This window comes from Pavona decussata, unplaced genomic scaffold, assembly GCF_977016875.1.
Source record: "Pavona decussata unplaced genomic scaffold, jaPavDecu1.1 SCAFFOLD_254, whole genome shotgun sequence".
Classification (NCBI taxonomy): Eukaryota; Metazoa; Cnidaria; class Anthozoa; order Scleractinia; family Agariciidae; genus Pavona; species Pavona decussata.
The window spans coordinates 4,728,710-4,756,575 of NW_028145657.1; the positions used below are offsets into that span (position 1 = coordinate 4,728,710).

General features: G+C 39.0%; 2 protein-coding genes across 2 annotated transcripts; both read right to left on the reverse strand.

Annotated features, from left to right (window-relative positions):
* Window positions 1–952: 952 nt before the first annotated feature.
* Window positions 953–27,580, reverse strand: LOC146456720 (melanocyte-stimulating hormone receptor-like). Its single transcript, XM_085093035.1, has 2 exons — window positions 26,523–27,580; window positions 953–3,479 (listed from the first exon to the last, which is right to left on the reverse strand). Exon 2 carries the CDS (start codon window positions 2,133–2,135, stop codon window positions 1,116–1,118), a length of 1,020 nt encoding a protein of 339 aa, XP_084949161.1. The 5' UTR covers window positions 2,136–3,479; window positions 26,523–27,580; the 3' UTR covers window positions 953–1,115.
* On the reverse strand, window positions 4,030–26,525 carry LOC146456721 (EF-hand calcium-binding domain-containing protein 6-like). Its single transcript, XM_085093020.1, has 18 exons — window positions 25,353–26,525; window positions 24,423–24,523; window positions 23,053–23,150; window positions 22,584–22,661; window positions 19,953–20,019; window positions 19,482–19,585; window positions 16,936–17,388; window positions 16,459–16,572; window positions 14,596–14,703; window positions 13,298–13,474; window positions 12,105–12,321; window positions 10,686–10,756; window positions 9,940–10,064; window positions 9,053–9,252; window positions 8,036–8,121; window positions 7,397–7,499; window positions 6,494–6,562; window positions 4,030–5,036 (listed from the first exon to the last, which is right to left on the reverse strand). The coding sequence occupies exons 1-18, from the start codon at window positions 25,669–25,671 to the stop codon at window positions 4,824–4,826; spliced, it is 2,703 nt and encodes a 900-aa protein (XP_084949146.1). The 5' UTR covers window positions 25,672–26,525; the 3' UTR covers window positions 4,030–4,823.
* Window positions 27,581–27,866: the final 286 nt, after the last annotated feature.

Consider the following 27,866-nt stretch of genomic DNA (forward strand, 5'->3'; position numbering starts at 1 on the left):
GCCTTTTGACTTTAGCTTTAATTTTGCGAGTTTCGATGAAGCTGTTTTGCTACTCGCTGTGGTGAGTTCATGAAGAATTTTTTAACATGAAACTTAATTTGCTCTAGTATGACTTGCCGGAAAAATATTGGAGAGCTTGTTTTCAACAATTAGCTACTTATATGAATAAGAACAAAAGGAAGACATAATTACGTACTTCTCACGTAGACGGCGAACGCCAAATAGCCTGTTTTCACGTGGAAACGGCAACCGGCAATCGCGAAAAATTGCGGGAAAATCGTGGTCACGTGGTCATTCGCGGCTCCGTAGAGTAAGTAAACATCCATCGGTACGTATACATCTCCACTTCGGTAAACCATGCTGTTTCTCAGCTCGGAGACAACCGCGAACTTGCTGAACTGAGTTCATTAACTGATCAGCAAAGATGTTTACAAAATTTATACCTTGGCTTCTTAAAAAAGGATACATTTCAAAAGGTGGCAAATTAAATCATAGTTAATTTTCAATCCTAGCTTAGTGTTAAATCGTGAATTCTCTACAAAACACTCGATTATACTCTGGAATATTTTTTCGGATCATTTTTATCCAATCAAAACACAAGAGAGAATCCGGGCACTCTGAAGTAAATATGGCGGGAAACTGACGTCATGTAGTCTAGCAATCTTTCTCCTAAGATATTATAATATGTGACTGGCCCCAAGCGCGGGAAAACTCGCGCGGCGAAAGCACTATTGGTCACGGTTTTGGTTTGGATTCCCATTGGTTGAGGGAGTTGCGCGAGTGTTGTTAACCAATCACAAAGCGTAGAAATGCAAAACCAAAGCAAACACGGAATTACTTTCGACACTCAATTGAAAACCGCTCTATTTAATAATCATCAATTCAGAATTCCAATCGCAGATGAAAAGTTGAAGCTCCCCGCCCCCTACACCATTATGCACAGCACCACAACTGAAGATACTCTTCTTTATTTATTTAAAAAGGACAAATTATATGCATAATGCAATCTTACGCAAATTTAGGTCTACTCTTAGATGACAACAGAGAAACTTAAATTTAGCCAGCAAAAAATTGGCCAGTGGCTGGCAAAACTTTCATCTCATTATTGAATTTGTTTAAGCTGGTCCTACCGCTGTTGAAGGACAAGGATTTCTAAACACAAATTTCCTCATTTTCTTTTGTCTCCAACAGTAGATGATAGGATTTAAGAGCGAGTTTAGTGCAGTTAAAGTTGGGATCCATGGCCTGAGTATTGGAACCAGATACAATAACACCTTAAACTGAAAAATAATGGTCACGAATAAAAGTAAAGGGCAATAACATATGATCAGCGCGCAAAAAACGTACGCTGTTGTTTTAAGAGCTTTGTTTTCTCTCAAAAATTTTCTCACTTCATCCTGTGGAGTTTGATTGGCCACAATTTGTCGACGATGGCGAGCCGTTTCACGAAACATCTTTACATAGCAGTAAACTATAAACAAGACGCAGCAAATTATCACAAAAGCGAAAACCGCAGAGCTGTAGATTGTTGTTTTTGAGTTAGTCTTTGCGGCAAATCTAAAAAGCTCTAACAGAGCGCTCAATGTCCATATTGAAGCAACCGCAATTTTCATGTTTTTGATGGTGATGACGCGAACGTATTGCATGGTAAAATTAATGGCTATGAACCTTTCAAATGTTACTAGAGTTAGGTGAAGTAGGGATGCGACGCTCACAAAACGAAATGCACCCGTTATGAGAGCAAACAGAAGACACTCTATTTTAGAATCTTGTGATCCTTGTAGCGCCATTTGCACGTTTGCAATGTTGAGCGCTAACAACAGTGGTTGCACTACCAGTCCAGTCCAGACATCAGTTACCGCTAGACAAGCCAACAGGATGTTTGTGTTACTCTGTAGTCTCGGTCGTTTCTTTACTGCCGCTATCACAAGTACGTTGAAGAGAACTGTGAACGGACAGGCCATGAATTTCACAATAAAGGAGAGAAGATGGGAAGCAGTAACGACAGATGTCCATCGCTTAAGGTCACCAAGAACAACGTGATAGAGTTCATTACACTCGCTGATATTCAGTGATGAATCCCAGCCATTGCCTGCGGTGTTTTTCTCGAAAGAAGAGATGTTTGACATATGCATCTTTGCTCGAAAATTTTAGCAATTTTGTCTCTGCAACCTCTTTCAAATCTCAGCTCCGCAAGTCTTCTTGTCTTTTTATATTCATCTCCCTGAAGCCCACTTTTTCCGGCTTCTATTGTGAGGTCTATTAGCTAATGGGATGTTGCAGTAAGAGGCTTGGAGTGCACTTGTGAAACGTTTTTATATTTGGCATAAAACATTCTACAACTATCGTCACTTATATGACAGAATTAGTATTATTTCAAAAAATTGAAAATGTCATACCAAATAAATCAGTAATTTCTTAAGATAAAGAAAGCACAAAAGTGAGGTTTTAAAGGTCTCTTCTCAAAATCCCCATAGGTTCTTTATATCGTTACTTTCTTCAGTTCTTTTCTGCATTTTAAAATTTCCAGAATGCATTTGCTTGCATAATGCCGACAGCGTTATTGACAAGCGTTTAGTGTTGAGGTCTAAATTAGAACAAAGATATTTAAAACACAATATGCTTCCTTTGAGGGCAAAGCTAAACCCATTTAACGCATGGTCAAGGAGTCTAATGGAACACTTTTAAGTATTTTTGTGTCAGCGATGAGCTATTTTTTCTCAAGTCCGCCTTGTCAGCACAACAATGTCAGTTTGCTTTGAGCTTCTAATTTGACGGCTTCAATTGTAAGTTTCGAAAGTTGTTTCGTAAGTCAGCGAGCCGTAAACCCAAGTACGATCACTTGAAACAAGAGCTTTTATTTTCATGTTACAGCTAATAATTATAGACACGGAAAACGAAACAGGTTCGAGATCTCCTCGTAGGTTATTACAGACATGACAGAGTTCTTCTTCAAACTGAGTTCCCTTTTACCGCCTTACCATTGAACGAAAAAAATAAGGAAAAATAACAACAGACAGCTTTCGTGATTAAAAATAAATCAATGTATCACTTTATTTACGTGACAATGTGTTTAGTGGAGAGCACTAATTGGTAACACACTTCAGATCGAATTGGAATTGGAAATAATGCGCTTATCGCCTTTATTGTGATGTTTCAATTGAAATACGTCTCCGGTGCTCTGGTGGTCTGACACTGACGTATCTCCTACGCAGGGGACCACACGAATAAACTGTTCTGAATACGTTTCGTTGCCGGATCTCTTTCAGTGAGAAATGCACGTGCCAGACGTCACTTTACGTGTAAATAAACCAAACTGATTTCGGGGCTCACAACACCTCTTTTCTTTTTCCTTCCCATCGTCCCCGCGCTCCTCATTATTTCACTCTCCCCAGTCCCTTATTTGTCTCCGCTCGATCCCCTCGCTCCTCTTTATTTCACTCTGCTTATTTGTCTCCGCTCCAGCGCGAAAGAGGGCTCTGCGGAGAGGAGAGTACTGTTACCGAGACAACCGCAATCAACCCAGCTTAATGCAGGAGATGATATGCAATTCATTAACCCGGCTTATATAAGCCACGGGTCCGAGACAGGAAGCTCTGTTATTTCTTGCGCTGAAAGGTAAATAATTGATCGCCATCCGCGGATTAATTAACTTGGGTGGCCCAGACGTAAAATGAAGGTCACAAACTTACGTACGCACTGCATTTGTTTCTCACGGTGTTGATAATAAATGTTTAGTTTACTCAGATTGTGCCGGAAGTCCACATGAAGAGTATGAGGAAAAAATCCAATTTCAGCACTTCCGGGCATGCGGCTATCCGAGAGTACGTATGTCCGGACTACTGACTTGGAAAGTAGGGGGTGAATAAACACATTCGGTCAAGGAAAAACGTATTTTTTGCGCTCATATCGTCTACACTTTGATTTTTTTGTTTGTTTTTGTAGTTCATGCCACGGTAAAAGTTTTGGTCTGGCTATAAAAGGCCTGCTGCAGGGGCAGGTGTTTTTAACAAAATTCGAGGAAAATAGTCACCACAACAAGAGTTAAATTTTTATTTTCACATTTCAATAACTTTTTACATTGCAGTCAACGCCTCACACAACCTAAATGCTTACAATTTTGTGAACATAATTTAAGTTTTTGAATACAAACAAAATCTTCGTGTACACTCTTAAATTACATGTTTAATAGGTTAACGGAAACGAGTAAAAAAAAAAAATGATCGCTAGAAGAATGCGTTTGTTTACATGGGCTAAGGATTTGGGTGAGGAAACATTTCTTACAAATATATACGCACGTTGCTAGCCGCGGCAAGTCTTTTTTTTGTTTTTTTATACAGAATTGGAGAGAGCAAAAATTACTAGTGAGACAGACTTGTTATTTTATATTTACTTTTTATAGCGTCACACGAAAAAAGCAAAAGAAACTTTGCCTACTCATGACGGCTACAAAAGTAGCTACTCCAAAATGGCGACCGAGCTTTTAGTCCGATCTGTACATAATAAAATGCCACCTGACGCCACTGAAAATATAATTTGCGCAAAGCAGCCAAGTGTAATGACAAAACAAACTTGTCTCGAAAAACCGTTCAGATTCACCACAAGTTCGTTCGAAATAGACGCAAATCGATGAAAGGATCGCAAGTCAAGGCAGCCTAAAAATCTGCGAAGTCTTGCCTTCCAGTTGGCCAAAAGCAAACGAAAAACATCCGTTTTCCTCTGAATTTCGATACCAACCACCATGGCTCACCATGCTTTCGCAAGCTTCAAATTATACAGCCGTTGGCTTATTCTTCACTGAAATACACTCGCTTTTCACGCCATTACTTTATCTTGTCCAAGAACTTGGTGTATCTGATTTTCTCGCCGTTTTTCGTCTCGTCAAATTCCGTTAAAATGTGATAAATGTCCTCTTCATCCAACACAACGTTGCACAGTTCAAGAACATGGCGGAATTCCTTGAGTGTGAGAAAATCACGGTTGTCTTTGTCGAGCTTTTTGAAGGCTCGCATAAGATTTATCCATTTTCCAGACAACTGAAATAAATAAAACGAAACAATTAATCATCTCTGAAAAATCCGTGGTTATCCTTAATTTTGTTTTTGGATTTAAAAAATCCTTGCTAAGAACTTCTTTTTCCGCATAGTCATTAACCGCGCAAAAATATCTTGAATTAATTGGTTATCCTCCCTGAGAAATGAGAGGTACTTGGACTTCCCGAGATGCGCAGAACGTATGCGCAGTAACAAAAGGACAGACCATCCGGCCCTAAATGTTCTCATTGGGTATCCCTGCATGACTTTGGTGAAAGGTCTGTTTCTAAGCTTTATTTTCGAAGCGTAGAGGTAGAAACGACGAGAAAAGAGCCAAAACTACTTCAGTGTGAGTTAAATTTGTGATTAACAGGAATTGGAAAAATACAAACTCTCCAACAAAATTGTTCGTTCAGATCCCACAAAAAAATCTCGAATGACACCCTTGCCTGCATCTTGTTTTCGAGCCAAAACGTCAACAATTTATCCCATGCCATAGAGAATACAGCCGATCAGAAACCTAGAAACCCGTTGCATATTCTGCGGTATGCAACCGGTAGTATTCCACGAAAAAATCCCGGCGTTCCTCGCGGCCTATAAATTTTTCAAATTTTTGTTGAAAGGCTTTTATACATTTAATGAGCAGTACCTATTTATATTTTTTAATTTTTTATCAAAATTAAGTACTTTCAAATCTGTTGAATATTTTTTCACTAATTGTATTTGCTGTTAAAGTATTGAAGAGTGGCATTTTGTGTTAATTCGATGAGTGGCATGGGATAAATTAGTTATGCAGTGCTTTCTCGTGGTATACCGTGAAATATCCCACTCGTGTCTCGATTTTTCTTTGTATACACACTCGCCAAAAGGCTCGTGTGTATACTAAGAAAAATCAAGTCACTCATGGGATATTTCACGGTTTACCATTCGAAAGCATTGCATAACTAGTATTTATCCTGTCTTTGCACAAAAAAAACGAAGAAGAAATATATTCACAGCGCTAAACATGCAACATGTATGGAGGCGGCGTGATCGAGCGGTTCCGGTGCCGGACGTGTAATCCGCTCTGACCAGTACTGGAGTTGTTTCTCGGTAGCCCCGTGTATGCTGTATTGAAATATTTGTTTCTTCCTATTTATTCCACTATCCCTGGAAAGCCCCTTTAGGGGAGAGAATAATTAGGTATATTTAACAATTAGCTTATGAGCTCGAAATTTCTATCGCGTGATCGTCCGAATCAACCATCACGCAGAGCGAATAATCTAATTGTTTTAGTATAAATCATTTTGTTGACGATCGCACAGTTTTAAGCTACTCACTCTACTCACTATCTACAACAGAATAGATAGTGAGTAGCGTGGCCAATAAGAGAGCAGCATTTGTGATACAAGGCTAGTAGATTTATACTAATACTGTATCATATCATCAACTCAGCCGAAGATACTTATGCAAGCGGGTACCTTTTCTCTGAGCTTTGCTGTGAGGGTCGACAATCCCTTGTTTGGTTTCTGAACGACTTCATCCATAGGCTGTTTAAAAAAACACACAAGATATCAATTGTGTTGCTTTAGTTTAACAAAAAATAGAATTGAAATAAGCCTTTGGCCCCATTCGGAAAGTTCTTTGTTCGACCAATTTCTTCATGTGCCATGCAATCACATCATGTGACCATGAGTCATGATCACCTTCTTGTGTTATCAACTGCTCTTTTGTTTTTGTTTATAAAATAGCTTATCATTTGAGTTATTTGCTCAAGTCACCGGGATAACCTTGTTCCCAGGACTTTTCCCCTATACAACGGAAAAAGCCTGGGGACGAGGTTGCACCGGAAATAGGCCTTTTCCGAGTTCCTTTGAACCTCATTACCAAAGCGAGACTAGGTGCAAAGCTTGAAAATTAGTTTTGTTTGCATATAGATGAAAACTAATTTTTACGATAAAAACTTTGCACTTCGCCTCACTTTCATAGTGAGGTTCACAGCAACTCGGAAATGGCGTATTGAGGGTACATAAAATTCCATAATGTTTTTCACAACTCATTGCTTGCCTTCATTTTGTTGAGCTGGACAAGAAAACGACATTTTATTCGATTATAACTGACAATAGGAACTGTTTCTGGCTTGGAAAGCAACTCAAAACTACAGAGAACTAGGGAAAAGAGGCGATGGAAATTGAAGAGACAAAGGCAAGGAGTTCAAATTAGCTTTTCAAACAAGTTGCAAGCCAATCCGCGATAAGGTTCCAAAAACTAACAAGTTTTAAAACCAGGTGTAGTAGAGCTGTTTGCTCGTTTCTTACTGGTTTTCTGGGTTGGCTAATGAGAATATGGCTTTAGCTTTGGAAAAAACTGATTCAGAACTTTACCAGTTCAGCCTGTGGGTGCTTCATGACAGCTTGCATATTGTGTCCATGTCGATGACCCCTGCGGTGTTTGGAGTACGGCTCTAAGAACTTTATATAGTTGACTCTGAGGAAGGAAACACACATTCAAGCTTTAAGTATAATCACCGAGGGTAAAGGCATCACTGTAATGTAATGTTTCTGTACGTAGTATTTTGAAATTTAAAACGCCTTTCTATACGTAAATGGTTTGTTTGTCTTTGTCAGCTTCCATTGACAAATCATCATTAGATAACGCAGTTCCGGAGTTTTGATTTGTTTAGCGGGCCATAGTATTAGAGTAAGTGTCATGAGGGAAAGAAAATATCACTAAACCAGCAAGGTTTGCGAGTTTTCGTGGTTGTTTCTAACAAAACAATTCCACTCGCGGTTGTTGGATACGAGGTGATTATAGCCAACTCGGCGCTACTCGCCTCGTTGGCTATCTATCATCTCATATCCAACGCGCGCTCATGGAATAATTGTTAACTGTAGGAAACACGATAATTACAAAGTTATAGCGTAAAACAGAAATACTACAACCAGTATAGTTGTGGACAGCATTCTACAGAAACAATGATGTTCTTCAGGGGAAAAATACATCAAATATTCTACGTGACTCACCTTCCTTCCTTTTTGGGGTCGAACTTGTCGCACAAAACTTGACACTCGTAGTCCGTTAGTTCAACACACATATCTTGTAAAATATTCTATAGAAAACGTTGAACGTTTTTTGTTAGAAACGATTGCTCAGGCAACACCACTTCTGATATAAACAAGTTTCTTCTACGTCTGGGCGCGGGAGGGGGGAGGGGGAATCCAATATAAAAGTGACGTGAGTGATCGCCGGAAATTTTGAAAAGAACCCCTAAAAGATACCAAAATTCTGTTTGTGGGAACAATTTTTTACCCCTAAGAGGTACCAAGTCAGTTGTCTGACATTTACTTTCTCTCATATTTTTCGGCTCAATACTCTAAAAGGTAGCAACATACCTCTGACGGAAGTCATTTTAGATTTGAGCACCCTAAGAGGTACCAAACCACGAATTTTAACCCCTAAAAGGTACGACGATCCGCGTCACTTTTATATGGGAGTTCTCCCCCCCACCCCCCCGGTTGCAGCTCTTTTGCTAGCACGGTGACCTATTCTTTTTGTTGCATTTAATATTACACTACGAAGGGCTAACGCTCGAAAGTCAGCACTCGAATCTCTTTACGGTGGTCAAATTACTCTATCAACTCTGTTGATGAAACAAAACACTCGTTTCCACTCCCTCACCGACGCAGCGCCACAGTTTCTTTAAAAACTGACCCTCCTATCTAACAGACCAACAGTGCCAACCAGTCTTCACATACTCCAGTTTTAAAAAAAACTTCAAACTTCTTTAGTAAGTTAAACAATAGGGAGCTTTTAAAGCTGATTAAAAGCAGTGACGACGGCAACGGCAACGAAAACGAAAACGTCACCTGAAAATATATCTTTATTTCATTTCTGCTACTTCGCGATTATTTCAACTCGCAGAACTTATAGAGAAACGGCGAACTATCCAGGAACCAAATTGGTAGGAGTGGCGTTCAAGTTAAGAAAGAAAATGAAAAAATTTTGACGCTTGAGGGCGGTCAAAGTAATCATTCGCTTACCTTGAAGTCGTTCCTAGACACGTTCCCAGTGCCCTGGCGGTCAATTGAAGTAAACTCGTTACAGAGTGTTTCCCAGTGATGGTCGATGTTTGATTTTAGCAGGTGATGGAGTAGATGCTTGTCGCTGTTCAGTTTGTTGGAGCGCATCATAAAATCTTTGTCACCTCGTTTAGGAGGGGAAACTTTAGCATTTGGAAAAGCTGATGAAAGCAATGAAGAAAGCAGAATCAAAGGTTTATTCTAGAACGTGGCATTGTGAGATTCCCTCAATCAGAAGGTTTTTCGCTCAAGGGGGGTAATCGTGGCGCAACCATGTCTCCAGCGACGCCTGTTCTTAATGCAGAGAAGCTTATTCAGTGTTCTACTCCAACGGCAGTTATCAGTTCAAACTCTAAGCAGCAGCAGCAGCAGCATCAGCATCATCATCATCATCATCAGCAATAATCATAATCATAATAATAATCATTATCATGATCAATTTTTAATACCGCTTCCTGTAGGAATATTCAAATGCGCATTCAAAACAAAATGCGAGAATAATTAACAATTAGACGGCGAGCTCGAGGTTTCTATCGGCTGATATCAAAGGCGATAGAAACCGAGAGCGAGCCGTCTAATTGTTTTAGCATACCTCAGTGATCGATCTATGAAGCAAAAAAATCTTTATATTTCATAAATTTTGACATATTTGTGCAGTGATGCATGCTAAACGGCGCGCGCTCTGACAAACTGCCGTCTATCGATCGATAGACGGCACCTGTGTAGCCAATCAGATTGCGCGTTACGCGATAGTCGGTCACTGAGGTATGCTAATAAAAGATAAGTAAGAATTCTAATTGTTCAAAGAATGTAACAATTGGCATTTGCTGTAACATAAATTCAAGTACCTGCAGAATCCAGTGAATATCCAAAAGTGCGTACAAATTGCCAGTACTCCAGATAACCCTTTTGATCAGTGATTAGCGTGTCCCATATACGCTTGACTTCATTGCGGGTTAGAGTTACCCCAAACCTGACACAGAAAAATAAACATGTTTATCATTGTAGATTATACGTGAGCACAGTATTAAGGAAAAGTGACTTCGGCGAAAGCTTTCATTATACAGCAACTGGAACCACCTGTGTGAAAGCCTTTATTTGAATAATCACACTTTAGGATTTCATCCACAGACTAAAAAAATTGAACCATCTTGTACAGCTTAACTCAGCACCACAGGAAAGTACTGCTCAGTAGCGTTCATTCGAACGGTTACACTTTAAGATTTTATTGATGGACTCAAAAGGTAGAACCACCTCGAAAAGAATAATAAACAGCAAAATTTGCAGAAGGGATCTTCTCTAAAGCTATCACTTAGAATGGCCACACTTTAGGATTTCATCAAAGGACTCAAATGTTGGAAGCATCTAGTAAAATGTAACGAACAAAGGAAAGTTTTGCTGGGATGCTTCATAAAGACCTTTCTAACAACAACAAGAAGAAGGAGGTTTTTGTGACAGACTGTAGTATGGTTAATCGTGGTATCTTTCACCTTTAACAAACCAATCGCTCTAATTAAAGAAGTTTTTAAAAACTTTTCTTCACTGGATTTACTTGACGATGACATAAAGCTTTCACGATGACACAATGGCTCACCTTTTTAAAAGCTTAATCATCATGTTCTGTGTCATTTTCTTGCTGTTGACTTCATCAAGTTCGTAGAAAGCCTAAAAAGAAACAAGCACAAGACAGGCTCCTGTCAATGACATTCATGACTTAAAAAAAAAATATCAGCTAAGATGAAAGACAAAAAATACAACAACAAAACAAAACGTGAGCCCATAAAATTATGCAACATGTTCCACCGAAGTCGGTTCCTCCATTTTGTCCATATAGCCTCATTTATAAGTTACACTGATTTCAGTCCGGTTAATATCGTTTACAGGTACGATTCAAATCTGTACTCTGTTGGACTTCTAAGCAATCCACCTCTGACAATAAAGCCATGTGTTGCTAGTTTTTCGCGTGGTGACAAGCCTGATTACCCGGAAATGCAACCTATATAACACTGGGAGTAACATGATATCGATACCAAATTTTCGATATCATTATCGCGGGTTTTCCTTGAAAAGTATCGATACTTGCGAGAGATATCGGCTGTTGCGATCCTTTTCGTTACTGCTCACGCGACCACTCACTTGAATATTAAGGACGGTGCCTACTATTGTTACTGCGCATACGTTCTGCGCATCTGGGGATACTCGGGTTTCCTACGGGTAGTGCTCACTAATACGGGGATATTTTTGCGTGGTTTAAAACTATAGGGAGAAAGCAGAACTTAACAAGTGATTTTGAAATCCAAAAAGAAAAAAGGGGGTAACCATGCATTTTTCAGAGATAATAAAACTTCAATTTGGAAAAAAGCGCCATAGATTGCTTTGTATTTTGCTGCTTTTTAGAATAAATGTTGCTTAGTTACCTCTAAAAAATGCGTGGTTACCCCCAATTTTCTTTTTGGATTTCAATAGCCGCTACTAAGATCTGCTTTTTCCGCATAGTGATAAACCGCGCAAAAATACTTCGCTATTAGTAGGCACCGTCCTTAAAGGCTGTTTTAATACCAAAAACCAATATTTTACCGTTTGTGTTGTGCTGTCACAGTGTGCTCGAAGGAAGTATCACAAAAAATGAAGTTCAGTGAAAACACTGTTGCTACGGCTGCTTGTTTGTTTAATGTTCAGCGTCCATTTAGAGCTTTTTTGTTACAGAAAAGTCTTGGAGAATGACGTCACAGTATCAGTATCGGTATCGATGTCGGAAAAATGCTAAATATCGGTAAATATCGTATTCGTATCGGATCAATTTGAAAAACTGGTATCGGTCCACCTTTAGTAAATACGGCTTCGGACAAAGCTGCTGCGGAAAGAGTAGCCCACAGTTTCAAAACGCTGGTAAATGCTTTGCAAGTTTAGCCTATGACAGTCTGATAGAGATGCCCAAATTAATCAGCTAACGCCTCTAAATAAAGATCAAAAACTAAGAAACTCGTTTGTAAAGGATAGTAACAAAGCTCACCGCTTCAAACGCTTGGTAATTGTTCTGCAGGACTTTCTTAATGATAAATTTCAATTCCTCCACATCTCGTCCTTCTTGGCTGTTATAAGAATCCATGGTTTTGATTGGTCGAAGTTGTTTCCTTGGCGACATAGGTGGACTGTCTATTTCCGGTAGTGGAGGGAGCGCTTCCTTCCGGTCCATCACGCTAGACCGATCAAACAGGCTTTTTGTTTCACTGTTAAAGCAAAACACACCAAAACAACTTAAAGCACTTGTTCATCTATATACATGCCATCTACACCATGTAAGCAAGTTCCCCATTTCTCAATGGATTAATTTTTTAATAACGTCCTTATATGGAACAAAAATGGGTTATAATTCCCATCGAATTAGTGCTGTTTCTTCTTACGACTACTGGAAATTGTTTCAATGACTATCAGGTCACCTGAATAAAATACTCTTTAGCGATAAGGAGGTTAGTTCCTAAAGAAGCCGTACTGCCATGTCGGTGAGGGGACGAGTTGGGGGGGGGGGGAGGGGGACGGGACAGACGTTTGGTTTTAAGAAATTAGTAATTTGGCCATCGAAAAGAGACTCAAGAGCTAAAGGTTCAAGCGTTAGCCCTTCGTCAGAGAGAATCCAAATTCTTTTAAGGACGGTGCCTACTATTGTTACTGCGCATACGTTCTGCGCATCGTGAGATACTCGGGTTTCCTATGGGTGGTGCCTACTAATACCGAAATATTTTTGTGCGGTTTTTGACTATGCGGGAAAATCAGATCTTAGCAAGGCCTATTGGAATCCAAAAAGAAAATTGGGGGTAACCACGCATTTTTCAGAGATAATTACGCTTCAATTTAGGAAAAAATCACATACATTGCTTTACATTTAAGCGTTTTTTAGAGATATTACTGCTAAATTATCTCTGAAAAATGCGTGGTTACCGCCAATTTTCTTTTTGGATTCCAATAGGCCTTGCTAAGATCTGATTTTCCCGCATAGTCAAAAACCGCACAAAAATATTTCGGTATTAGTAGGCACCGTCCTTAAATGACCTCCATTTTAAAGGTTTATTTTTTCGCATTCCAAATTTTTGCGATTTTGAAGGCAGCAATGATTTTCACATGTTCTAGTCTCCTTTCAAAATCAGTAGAAGCTTCATTGGCAAAACCGAGAGTTAGCAAGAATCCCACAGGTTCCAAAATACTTACAAAGTATCAAACTTGGACATGAACTCGACGTATTTCACCATGCCGTCGCTATCGATAGGAACTTTCTTCAGCAACGTGTCAAAATCTTGGTCCATCATATTCAACTCAAACCTCCCTTCAATGGCTGCACGGAACTGTTGTTGGGTGAGGAGACCCGAGTCTTTACGGTCAATGTTGCTGCAATAGAAGATAATGGTAGGATTAATATGGCGCTAATATGGTACTAGTGTAGGGAACTGTAGATGCAAAATGTTTCGGCCAGTGTTGCTGTAAGTGAAGACCATGATAGGATTAAAGTGGCGCTGATATGGTGCAAGGGCAAATAACAGGGACCTTACGAAAGGCAAGACGGCAACGCCAACGAAAACGTCACTTGAAAATATAACTTTATTTCATTTGTGCTACTTCGCGATTATTTCAACTTCGTTCAACTTCTACAGAAACGGCGAACCAGCCAGGAACCAAATTGGTAGCCTGTTTCTTAACTTGAACGCCACCAAATTGGTGGCGTTCAAGTTAAGAAAGAGCGTGAAAAATTCACCGTCTTGTGTTCACGTTGTCCACAGAACATTGAATTTGACCATTTCACGTTGCTGTTTTGCAGAGGACTGCAGAGAAATGTACCAAAATTTAAAACGCACGTGCAGAGCGATTGTTTTTTCTCGTTAATCCTTTTGTTTTGTGGCTTTGTCGTTGTCGTTGCCGTCGTGTTTTCGTAAGGTCCCCATAAAATGATCATGCTGATAGACAAAGTTGTAGATCAGTACTGCCGTAGAAGAACGTAATGGTAAAAAAAAAGAAAGAAAGAAAACTACTGGTTACTAATATTTTCATCCAAAAAAAAAAAAAAGGGTTGGAGCCACCTTATTGGCAGGTCACGCTGCTAAGGATGCTTTACTTGAATAGTCACAATTTTGAAATTTTGTCCACAAAGAGTACAACAAAATAGAACTGATATTAACCACGTTATGAAACACAGCGAGATTTCACTCTGAGGGACAAATATGGCGCAAATGGCGCTGCTGTTAAGTCAGAAGGCAAGAAAAGAATATACCACCAGTTTAACGACAATTACATGCGGTCAGAGGGGGAAATCGTGCGTAACGTTACTGTTTTGGGAAGGAAACTGAACACACTCGTGCACAGGAAAATTAGGCAGTTTGATTGTTGACGCCACAAACTTGTATGCTTTGCTTCAACGTCGTCCCCAGGCTCTTCTTTCTTTCTCGAAAGAGGACGCGAGGACTCTGGGAACGAGGCAATTGACCAGCCTACTGGAGGCGTCAAATAATACTTACTGAAATGTACCCAACAATGCCAGGAAGTCTTTTTGAAATAAGTCCATTATTTTGGCTTCGACAGCAGAAGTGGTTGAATAGTTACTTCCTGCATCACTGTGATGATACCTGACAAAAACAAACAACAAAAAAGTGAGTTTAGTTTTGCATTACTACGCTCTATGATTGGTTAATAAAACTCGCGCCACTTTCTCAACCAATGAGAAGCAAAACCCAAACCAATCGTGTTTTCGCCGCACGCGTTTTCCCGCGCTTGGCGCTAGTTACATGTATTTACTTCGGATCCTGATTGGCTTGCTGTGTTGTTTACATCTGTTGCGATTGGCCAGAGTAATTACTTTGGTTTTGGTTTTAAGACACTCAATTGGAAACCGCTCTATACTGTAAAGGTTTTCTTGGGTAATGCCAAGAACATTTCTGTATTGAAATGAGTTGGCTTGATAGCTCAATTGGTAAAGCACTGCACAGGCATCGCGGAGGTCACGGGTTCGAATCTCCTTCAAGCCTGAATTTTTTTCAGGCTTTCTTTTCGAAGTTGCGTGAATAACTGCGATGATCGCTCACACACGTTTTCTTTAACCCGCAGTTGAAATGTACGAATTTCATATCTTCCACTTTCATTACTTGGCTTGAGTGGAAAGGACTTAATATTTACAGGGAATTCAAAAGCGGTAGAGCATTTTTTACATGAGCCCCTGGCTCAGAAGATTGGGCGACCACTCCCCAAGTTACCGACATAAAATAAAGTTACTTACACTCTTATGTACTCATGGCAGCGCGCTGGTTACTTTTAAATTACGTTTATCTCTTTCACATATTATTTCTCCTTTCGATATCACTCATTATAGGAAATTAACGCTTGTGTTAATTAAGGTATTTTAAATTAATGCGAATTGAAGGAAAAATTACTTCCCAATAAAATAAATTAACGCGAACGAGGTGCTAAAATTTTAAAATGAGGGAAATTAACGCGACTTACACAGAAAAAGAATTTGTTGAGATAACAGGAAAAATATCCCTAAAAGCGTCCCTGAACATAGGGGTTAAGCAAAGGAATCTAGCCATTTTGAGCGTTCTTCACATGCAGTGTCCACGATACCAGCAGATTCCACCTTGATAAAGTATGATTTAGTCAAATTCGTCACTAAGTGTGACGGGGGAAGGAAACAGAACTTTCGCAGTTCCTTGCAAACTAACCCCTAACTATTGTACACACAAAGACCCGACCAGCACACCGGGAACTCCATGCCCTACTCTTTTCGATTTATAGTGTGTGGGTTCTTTAACGTCCCACAGGGTTATGAACATGGAAGTGTTGTGAGACGGGTCCTACGGTTTACCGTCCTTATCCGAGAAGACTAGAAAGTCTAACCATTTGCAGAGCAAAGGCAGCACTTTCTCCTCAGTTATTCAAAGACCCTGAGTGGTGGTCCGGCGGGTGTTTGAACCCACGACCTCCCGCACGGTAGTCCGGTGCTCTACCAACTGAGCCAACCGGTCGGCGGTCAAAAACATTGCTTTTTCCTTTCTGGAGTGTATCGGGAATTTGGGGCGAAAAATATTGGAAATTAAGGTCGTAGAAATTAACGCACCACTTAAATAATAACGCAGAAGTTAACGTTAACAAAAATTAACGCGACTTTAAATTAATACGAATTTCTAAAATTCGCGTTAATTTAACGAAGCGTTAATTTCCTATAATAAGGTAATCAAACAGCCAGGTAATGAGAATAAAAGAAACGATCAACACTGAAATGTAAATGTCTTGAAAGCAGAACAAATTTTCCCTGTTAGTACTATAACAAGCGTGTGGCGAAGGCTATTTAGGCTCAAGGGCTTACAAATGCTCAAGATAACGTTTACCTATGCAGTGGATTGGCCAAAATTTTATGCGGCATTCCTTGCTCACTGCGGTCCTGGAAGCGACGAAGAAACTCCTTGTAGGAAACATTGCCGTTTGATGGTTCAACGCCGCATCTGTGGAAAAAAATGCATCAATGAAGGATTACAAAATCGCTTCTCGGCTTTGTTGGTTAAAGAAGAATCGTGCTTGCTGTTATTATTGGTTAAGCGGCAAATTGAAGTGCACGTAATCGTTACTTAAAATTGGGATCGTGATTATTTTCGCGATGGCAATCTGCACCATTTACGAGAATTTTTACTGGTTTAGAGTACGTCTAAACCTGGGACTGTCAGCTGGGCCGTAAATAATGCAATGCATGTTAGGCAAACAAAAACATTCAGTTTAGGTTTTGAACAAACCGGACCCTAAACTTTCGAATTTAGGGGTTTCTAAAACAACTAACAATTCACTGGCAAATTCCATATTTCACAACTAACCTTGCCAGGAAATCATCCAGCTGCTTATCCGTGTTCAGCCGCAGTCCAAAATCTTCCATTACCCGCCTGAAGTCATCTCGACTAACTTTACCAATCCGATCCAAATCCAACTCCATGAACGCGTGTTTCATGTCAGAGAAACCTTCACGAAATTTCCTTTTCAACCACCTCTCCACATCAAGCGATTGCTTCCTCTCAACTTCAAGTTTTCTTGGCGAGTTTGCGTCATCTCTTGTGCTGCTTTCTCGCATGGCAATTCCGAGTTTGCTCATAAGTCTCTCAGCTCGAATAGTTCCATAGTTTTCAGTGTCATATTTTTGCCAGAGTTTCTCAAACTCTTCATCTTCCATATAGAATCCCATTTTATTGAGGACATTTCTGAGTTCAGGCTTAAGGATTCGTCCGGAGCCTCCAGGGTTCATCTGAGGGATAAGCTCAGCTACATCGAGAAACCTAAAGAAAAAAATATTTTCAAGTTAACGACTGACATCTTATTAACTTCAAATAGAACTGTCTGTTCATTGGAAAATCTCAATGTATAACAAAAGGAAACATTTGTTTTCAAAGAGGAGATTTTCATAAACGCATTCAAAACAATTGTCCATCCAGCCGCATGAAATGCGTCAAATAGAACTGTCTGTTCATTGGAAAATCTCAATGTATAACAAAAGGAAACATTTGTTTTCAAAGAGGAGATTTTCATAAACGCATTCAAAACAATTGTCCATCCAGCCGCATGCGATTTCATTAGCTTTCGCTGTCCAATAACTCAATGATATTGAAAAGATAAATAGCGCTGTTTTTATAATTGGTAGCTTCTTCGTTCGCTAAAGTCGCCGTTTTCGAAAACTTCCGAGAAAAATCTCCACTTTTGAGAAAACGTTTTGAAAATCTTCCTTCACGGTATATTTGTTGACCCTTTTGGACTTGAGATGTTGACCGAAAAAAGCCAAAAAATATCCGCTCGCCGCGCCACAACAGTGAATGACGAGACAGCACTTAATCGGTCTCCGAAGCGTTAGAACAACTCTGAGAAAACTAGTCGGAAAAACTTGAATAAAAGCAAAATTTTACAATAAAATGACCATGCGCACACAAATTGAAAACTAACATTTGCATGTGGAAATATTGACATTGTTAACAAACTTTTCGCAACTGAATACAGAGATTGTTCGTAGGAGTTTAGTAACAAGTTTTGACTGTAATATATCATCGTCTCGTTCAGCGTACTTGGAAAGACAAAAAATTAGGGAACTTAAAAAGGAGCTACGACGGTGAGGCAAATTTATCATTTAATAAAACAATGCGGATTATATTTTGGTACATTTGTCGTTCTCTGTAAAACAACAACGCGACATGCCGAAATTCAAGATTTTCTGGAAAACGTGAGAATACGACGGTGAATTTTTCATTCTCTTTTTTTTTTTTACTTGAACGCCGGTTATGGAATAAGTAACTCAAGTGACATTTTCTTTGGTGTTGCTGTCGTTACTGCGTATGTTCCCTATCTGATCAAAGAATACAGATCGGATAAAAGTAGCTCTTGATGAAAATGATACCCTGTCTATACTCATGCCAGAACTGAGCATTCTGAAAAATCTTTTGGTCAACACCAACGTTTTCGAATAGCCCTTTAGAAGGTCATCTCCGGGCCCGTGTTATAACTACAGTAATACCACAACTGATTCCTTGAAACTGAGGGGTATACGCGCACCCTCAATTAGTCGCTTTATTTCTGAAAACTTCGTGAAAAAACTCGTGTGAAATCCATGGCAACGCCCTCGGAAAGTGAATAGAAATATTAATATATACCAAACAAGTGGATAGTGTTTTTCGCGTGCTCCGATCGGCTAGTGAAACTCTAAATAGTGTTTACTGTTCACGTCCACTTTGAAAAAAATATTGTTAGCTAACCAGATATTGAATAGCCAATCAGAAGTGCACAAAAAACATTTGCCCATTTGCTTGGTATATGCTAATATGGATTGCCCCGTTTTTGGGCGTTCTCAATCATTTTTTTTAGACTTTTCAGACACCTTGCTCAATTACTAACCCAGGCCACAGCCGGAATGTAATCCCCGGTAATACCATGGGAATGTCAGATTCCGTCTGTGGTGCAGGCTATCCACACAGTACATGAATTACTTCTAGTTCACCAAATATGAGGTGAAATGAAGTGAATTTGCAAACAAAGAATAAAACTCAAAAAGTTCTTAAATTTTATCCAAGACACAAGGGAAGGGCTTGGATACACCTGCCGATGTTCTTCAATTCCATTTCTATCAGACAGCTTGTCAGCCATGCATAGCTGAAGACAGTGATGAGTGGTTTCCATGTACCAGAATAACTGTTTTAAAGAAATTTTGGCCATTATTATTTAGCTACCATAGATAGATGAAAAACTGTCCTTTGGATTTTCAAAATGTTATGAAAATTAAGACAACACTGTCTTTTAATGCCTGACGAATGCTGGATATTCTGACAATATTTTTATCAGCTCAGACGACTGGGTGTTCTGTTCCAAGCTTGTCTAATGCTCTACATACCTTTGTTTGGCTTTTTCCTTGAGATGCGCATGAACTTGTGCAGCAGACATGCATTTGATGTCTGGTTTGTCCAATTCCAACCAAGCGGGACCTTCATCAGCTTTCTAAAACCAAAGTCAACAAGATAAAAATTTACTTTTTGCCCTGCAAAGACTGCAAAGAGGAGCTAAGCTTATATAGGTCCTCAGTAAGGGCTAATGACATTCCAATCAATCTACAGAATAACACTTTGACACCATTGAAGGGCTTCTGGCATTTGTCCCATGGACTTAGTTTAATGGCCTTAGCTCCCACGAGGCTACTGTAGCTCAATGGTAGAGCATCCAAACTAGTAATCGGTAGGTCCTAGGTTCGACTCCTGATTAGGAGCACGTGGATTTCCTTATTCCGAGTTTGCCTGTGTCACTCACTAAAAAATACATCATTCTCATGCATAATATATAGTCAGCCAAAAGGTTGCTTATTTCTCACCTTTGGTGGCCTAAAGGAGGCATAAAACTCATCATATGATATCATCTTCTTGTGATCCAGTTTTAACCTACAAGAAAGACATGCATAGTACAAACACCATAAAAGATTTCAAATAAAATTTAGACTAGTGGTACATGTATCATTTTCCATTGGTTTTCATTTATTAACTAAGACAAAATTATTAAAATGACAAGTCATACATGTATAGTCAAGTATAGTCAGGTTTATTGCAGTTAAAGAGGCACTGGTAGTCTTAATTGGAGCGGCACTGAATTAGAATAAGACTCAGAAAAATTTATTTCATATCAATTACTTCTTTTGAATAATTAACCAGGGCTCTCCCACCAACCACAGCTAACTTAAGGAACAGAACCGAGAACCAGACTGAGGAAAATCGAGGAGATCATCGAGGTCAGCCACCGAGCTACCGGACGAAACCTCGCTGGCGTCCCCGTTGAAATCAACAGCAACAGCAACAGCTGGTTGGCTTTCAGCGGAACGGTCTTTACGCTGCCTAGCCGAGCGTTTCTGTACGCGACCGGGCTTTGTACGAGGAGCCGCACGAGGATGTTGGACAGCCTGTAGGCGCGAAACCAAATCTGCTTTACTACCAGTAATCGGTAGATTCAGGGCCTGAAGGCGGAGGCAAAGCACCTCAGTGGATAAGGACGAGAGATTATCCTGTTTGCGAGCGCGACCAGTTGCGGCTTTTAGATTCCCACGTGGACGAGCCATAATTACAAAAAAGAGACACTAAAGGTAGACCTTACAGTAGGTAATACAGCAAGCGAGTGATACTCGGACTTTTACTAGACCTTTTATAGTTAGACATATGTCTAGGACTAAGCCAATGGCAAGTAAAGTACTATCGAATACAAGTGATTCACGTAGCGCTGAACGAGACATGAATAGAGGTATTTATACCTTTAGCCATACAAAACGAAGGATATAAATGTAACAGACGGTATTGCAACATGCTAGAAGAATAGGTATTGTACAAGGAGAGTAAAAGTACATTCATGACCAATTTGCATTACGTAATGCTAACTGTTGACACAGTAACAACTGAGCTCAGAAGCGTCACGCTCCATTAACTGCGTTTTACAATTATGTTGTAAAACTTTAAACAAATTGAAAAATATTTTAATTCGAAAAATTAAAATAGAACTTTGTTTCGTAGACAACATTTAAGTCTGCAAGATGAAATTAACAAGTCTGTTTAATAAAACTTTTTTTTAAAAAATTTCAAAACCAGAACATGAACTTATTGCACAAAGTCCTTCAAAGTTGTATTGTTCTACAAAATTTTCACACTCTCCCCAAGAAAAGGTTTTGCTTGAACCCTCCCACCTGTTTGTAAACTCTAGTATAGCTCTATGTATTTCTTTAGAATTTTGGCTTCTAAGAACCTCATTCTCCTACTCCTCAAAATTTCCCATGACCTTCCTTGCGATGGGTATAAATTTTTTTAGAGGCAAACATCATATCACATTATAACCCACCCATTAATTTTCGCGCGATTTTATTGGCTACTTTATGTCACATGGTGCAAATTCACAGGACGGTTATCACGCAATAACCCCCGCCTGCATCGATATTTGCCCTCCTATTATTTCCATTGAAAAGAAACAAAGCCAGTGGAAAAAAGCCAGCTCAAAAGTTTCACTTTTTAATCTTTACTATTTTACATGGAAGAAAAACAAACTCATTTTTTAGATTTCCAGTCATGTTTACAGCAAAAAGCTGGTCGCAAATGCTGTTCAGGAAAGTACAAAAATGTCAACGAAACATGCTGTCAACGTCTTTGAAGGTGAAGAAAGTTAGGAGTAGACTTTCAGATTTAGTCCTACGCAAACTGAGTCAGTTTGTCAAATTTTGGTCCTTGTTTATGTCAATCGGCGCATCTGCCATCAGATCAGCACTGGCTTTTTTTTTAGTGGTTTTTGTGCGATGTAAAAATTAATAGGAGGGTTATAAAATAAATAAAACTCTTTCTGGCTTGCTGGTATGTCAGCTGATAATGTCCTTGGCTGAGAGATTGTCCTCAAAATTTCATATTTGTCCTCGAAGCTTCACTTCTCGGCCAAATATTCATCTTTCGGACAATCTCTCAGCCGCGGACATTACCAGCCGACATACCAGCCGCCTGAAGGGGTTTATTTACTAAATGTCCAGAGAAATTATATTCAATTATAATTTGTACAAGAAACATCTCACCTTTTTAATTCCAAAACATATCCACCTAATTTTTACAAATTAAATTACATATTTGCCAAAATGAAATCCTTCAAATCTGTAATCATTTCCTGCCTTTATATCCTTCTATATCCCTTAATCTTGCCTTGTTACCCGTAGGCTGGTACAAGATCGAGGGATATAGAAGCTTTTTATAGAAGATTTCATTTTGAGAACCTTTACTACACAAAATATTTTTAAATTTAACAACCAGAGATGTGTCTAATGGACAGCATGATGGAATAAAATTCCTCTGAATCCCGTGATTATATCTGCAGTTCACCTATGATCATGTCATATTTTAGCATTTGTAAACAAATGATTGTCATTTGTAAGAGTGATGTTTTCAGACAGGGTTCACAGACATGTATGTCTTCTAGTGATAATTTTACTCACCGAACCATGAGCTTGTTAAACTGACTCAAACTGATGGCCCTTGACAAGAAGTTTTGTAAAATCCTTGCCAAAGTTTCCCTGTGTGGTAACATAAAACAAGCAGGTAATTAAATGATCATTTTTCATATACAAGTGAATCTGCAAACAAAATTAATATGGCAACAACCAACAGCAAACATTTTGATAGGAGATATTACAAGTTTTAATAACTCTCAAAAAATGCAGAAACCTTTCTAATAGGCATTCTGTTTAAAGAAATTTAAGAGTTATTTCAACATTGTATGGTCCTTGTTATTTATACAGTGATCAAGACGAGTCATTGTATCAGGCTGGTATTCAACTTATGATGAGTTGTTCAAAAAACTAACATTCAGTAATTTTTCCTTTGTATTTTTCCTAAATACTTTGATTTTTGGACAGACACAACGTCGCATTACTTTTCATTTTAAACTACAAAATATTAATGTACCTGCTAACAATTCCTTTCCCTTCTGGATCAAACTCTTTAAAAGTGTTCTTTATTGTGTAATATCCAGTTTTCATCTTCTCTCGAAGAAGATACTCAATCTAGATGAAACCAAATAAAACCCTTATAAAATTTACAAAATACATACCTCTTACTAACCAAATTTGAAGTCCATACTGTAAGTTTTGAACTGACTTTTTTTCCATTGATTTATAAATATATCAATGGGAAAAAAAGAGAATCCATAACTTACAGCAGGGACCAAGAAAACAAGGTTAGTAAGATATTATTTTATTATCTCTCTGAGGTTAATTGGGCGCACGGTAAAGGAAACTAGCAGTTTAGTTTAGCGGGCTGCACAGTGAAATGTGGCTGGCACCCAGGTGGGGTACTCGGGTATAAACGTGACGGGGGGGGGGGGGGGGGGGGGTCCGGCGGAGCCTAACATTTTGAACCCAAAAAAATACATGGACCTTATATTGTGCACCCAAAAAAATACAAGACTAGAGATTATTCGAATCATGCTTTTGGATCTTGCGGGAACTTTGGCTTGAATTACGTAAGAACTATTAGCCTGGTGAAAATTCGAACCCAAAAAAATACGCGCAGATTTTTTAGACCCCAAAAAAATACACGGTTAAATCTTCGACCCAAAAAAATACGTCGGACCCTTCCGTCACGTTTATACCTGAGTATCCCCCCTGGGGACTGGCACAATAGCCCAATTTTGATATATTAAAGTTCAGCCTGAAACAATAAACATCACTGAGAGGCTCTGTGGAATAAACCCATTTGATATACAGTGTAAACTCTACAATGTGATGTTATTATTTCAGGCTGAATTTTAAGATATCGAAATTGGGCTATTGACCAATGACACCGCTCATCCAACAAGACTTTGCTCATCCAACAAAACTTTCTGATGATGTTTCTTTTTGGAGGGGGGTGGGGTGGGGGGCTATTATTGGAGGAAATTTTGCATTTCAAAAACTGACGGATCATTAGTAAAAACAGCTTAAAATTGAAAAACAGTGCATCCTAACAAGCAATCCATGGGCATATACTTTGGTGGGGGGGGGGGGGGGAAGGGGAGCTTATTATTGGCGGAAACTTTTTCAAGGTGAGCAAAGGTCATAAAATATCATTTTCCATGTAAAAAATGAAGATTTGGCAGTACAGGAATCATGTAATCATTTCTGTAATTATATTTACAGAAATTTATGTCTCCTTCCTAATCTTAGTGATTGTATCATTTGTGTCAACCCAGTGAAGAAGTGTCAGTTTACCCCTACTTCTTCCAAACCGTCATTGATTTAGCCAGTGTTTAAAAGCATGACTACCACTACAGAAAAGTGATATACAGTGTAACATACCTCATCAACTGACTTTTTGTCAGGCCCCTGCAGTGATGAAGCCGCACTGTTTAACCGGGACATGCGACTTTCTGCACGGCTTGCCATGTCAGCTCTACTCCCTAATGCACCATTAAAAATAACATTTAACTTTCACTGATATCAGATTTCAAGTTGATTTAATATTCTAGCAAATACAAATCATTATGAAAATTTTTATTTTGTGATGAAAAGACTTAGAACTAATAGGCAAAATGTGTCCACAAAAATAAAAAAAAAACACCTAAATTTCAATTGCCACGGCATTGTTTCAATATTGAACTTATGTCACTTCCTAATATGTTTTTTCATTTATCTGAGCTGACACTAGCTGGGGTTAATGAGTAAACAAATTATATAGTTCATGTGCATAAGGTGTGAGCATCAGTTCTCAGTGTGTCTGAAAGCGGGTATTTATTTACATTTTCAAATTCGTTCCAAAAAGGTTTAAAATGCTAATATCTCTTATGATGGATATCTGAAAGCAGCTGTTTTGATCGCAGATGTCTTCTGTGCTTCCTAATGCTTTGAATGTTAAACAATAGAGATATAAGCTTGCGCCTTTTTGTCGTCTCTTCGAGTGTTATAAACCATGCAAAGAAAAATCCCTAAATAGAACATAGAATTAAGTGATTTCCTTTACGAAGAGAAAATATCTACTGTATCAAAATCGCCATTGAATTTAAGAGTAGCACGTTCTTGACAAAAATATTTCATGTTTATTTAACTTAACAAGAGAGGAGTAGCAAGCAAAGTGTTAATAGCGTGAAGTTACGAAGTCATAATTACGTTTTGCGATTCCAATAATAATAGCCTTTTATAACTTAGCCCGCCTTGAAAAGAAACGAAGCTAGTCTATCCTATGAATGTGACACGAAAGATGAAATAAAAAGCATATCATGAACCACTTACCAAAAATCGGTATGCTTGGCTTATTGGGGTCTTCAGCTCGCTTTACCTCAACACCTTCGGGAATTTGTCCCATGCTCGCAAAACCATTGTTTCTCGGACTATTTTGCCCCCCAAAGCCGTTCGAGGATCGTGTTAGCCTCCAAGGCACTTGATCTGCTGTTATAGGACGCAAAGCGTTGAATTTATCTTGACCGAAAGTCAAACTTTGCCGCGAAGCGACACGCGATCCATCTCGGGACAAACCTCGTACGTTAAGATTTGTAGGGTCATCCATTCTCGAAAGCGGATGCTGTATCGCTGGAAGATTGGTTGTTGCCATGTTGATGAAGTTTTCTCCTCGAAAACGCTTGCAATTTCGTCGTTGCTACACCATCCGTTCCAAAATGGCTAACAGTGTACGCGCGTGAAACTCGAGACAAGTTGTTTTAGTCACTTGCGGTTCACATAAACTCTTTCGTTGCTACGCGACTGTGCATTCACGGTTCAGTGACTCGTGTTACGAAATGCAAATAGCCATCGATACTTCATTGATATCGCTGTTTAGAAAAGTCTCACACATATATGTTAATTTACCTTTTCCCTTTTACAGAAAACCTCGGGAAAATATCGTAGCCATGCGTTCGAAATAGGCGTGCGTTTCTAATTCACTTCTGTTATTGCTTTTTCTTACTTTAATACACATGATATGCAGTGTGAAGTTAAAGAAAATTATTTTGACCAAAATGGAAAAAGAAAACCCCAAAAAAATGTGTATTAAAAGGTTGAAATAAATTGAACCAAAATGGACATTGAAATTTGAAAATGACACAAAGCAATTGCTTATGAGTCCTTTTGATCATTTGCATCAGTCATGCCGTAAGCTTAAATTTTTGTTTTACTCCGGCTGCATCGAAACAAAAAAATTACTTGAAAATTTACATGGTATTCAGGGAAACTTTATTAATAACATTTTAGAAAGAAACCAGGGGTCATTTTGTTTCCGATTTCCAACATAAAGAATTTCCTTGAAAGAGCTGGACAAAAACAGGAGAGCGCTGAACGAATTTTAACAAGCTGTTTCAAAAATATTTTTCAACAAAACAATTCCCACCTTGTTTTGCATATTTTCATGTAAAACTTACTTGAACTGGTTTAAAAAAATCGTAAATAAGCATGTATTAATGTACTCACCTTACGGAGAAGCAACATGTTCAGGCAGAAAGGTTTTACAAACCATACTGAAGAACTCCGGAACCCAAGTGGCGCCACACCAAAACTCCCGCGTCGAATTTAGGTCGTATGTAGGATAAAATTATTTGCAGCACTACTTGCACTTGGTTCTGATCGTCCTTGAAGTAAGTAATTTGTTTTTGTCAAGACAAATGAAACATTGTTGTCTTTTCCAGTTCCTTTTTTCGAAAAGGAAAAACAACTGCGAAGGTAACACTACCAATACTGCCAGTGATCAAAGAGTAGTTTGCTTCCATAGCAACCGACACAACAAGGCCAGGACGCTGAGGTATGTAGCCTGGCCTTGGTGTGAAAGGGAGGCTGTGATTGGCGCACATTTTCAAAACGGCCCCATAGAGAGTGGATAACTTTATCCGGTGGATAAGTCGCTATTCAACGGATAAAATGTATCAGTTGCAGTGTATTTTATAAGCTGGATAGTAGCTTATCCACTGGATAAAGTTTAATATCCGCTCTTTGCGCAACTGGGCTCTGGTTTTCAAAAAGTTTGAACAATTTTATTTTGCACTCATTGAATCGTATGCAGGTTTCTTGGAAGTTTTCGCTGATTTGATGAAATACTATCTATTCCCCATTTTAGTAACATCCAATTGTTGCGGGTAAAAGCCAAGCATCTCCCCAGCAGTAACATATCAGCCAACCCCCGGAGTCCAAAAATCTGGAAACGTCTAGAAATCTTTGCATTGTAAGAATTTCATTTTCGACAATGTCTGAATACTCTCCGAAAATCACCCGAAGAACAGCAGTTACCTACCATGTATTGTGTAATTTGATTGGCTGATTTCTGAACAATTACGATACTCGTGAAATATAGTTCACTTTGAGCAACTAGGCAAGTGCACAACGAACCAATCAGAATGCGAAGCAAATACATGTGACTGGCACCAAGCGCGGGAAAACGCGTGCGGCCAAAATACGATTGGTTTTGGTTTGGATTCCCATTGGTTGAGAAAGTGGCACAAGTTTTGTCAACCAATCACAGAGCGTAGCAAGACCAGCAAAACCAAAGCAATCGCGACACTCAATTGAAAACACTAACCTACGGGAATACATGGTTTCAAATAAACCTAGCGAGCCACTTCACTCACGGAAATAATATAACAAAGTATGACTTTTACATGGCATTGCGTCAGTAACATTCGACCATCAAGTAATGTACAATGTAAACACTGCACTTTGGTGGGTTTAACCCTTCAAGCCCTAACAGTGACCAGCACGAAATTTCTCCTTGTATTATCAATGCTTATTCAATCCCCGAGGTAATGAGAATTAAGGATATGATCA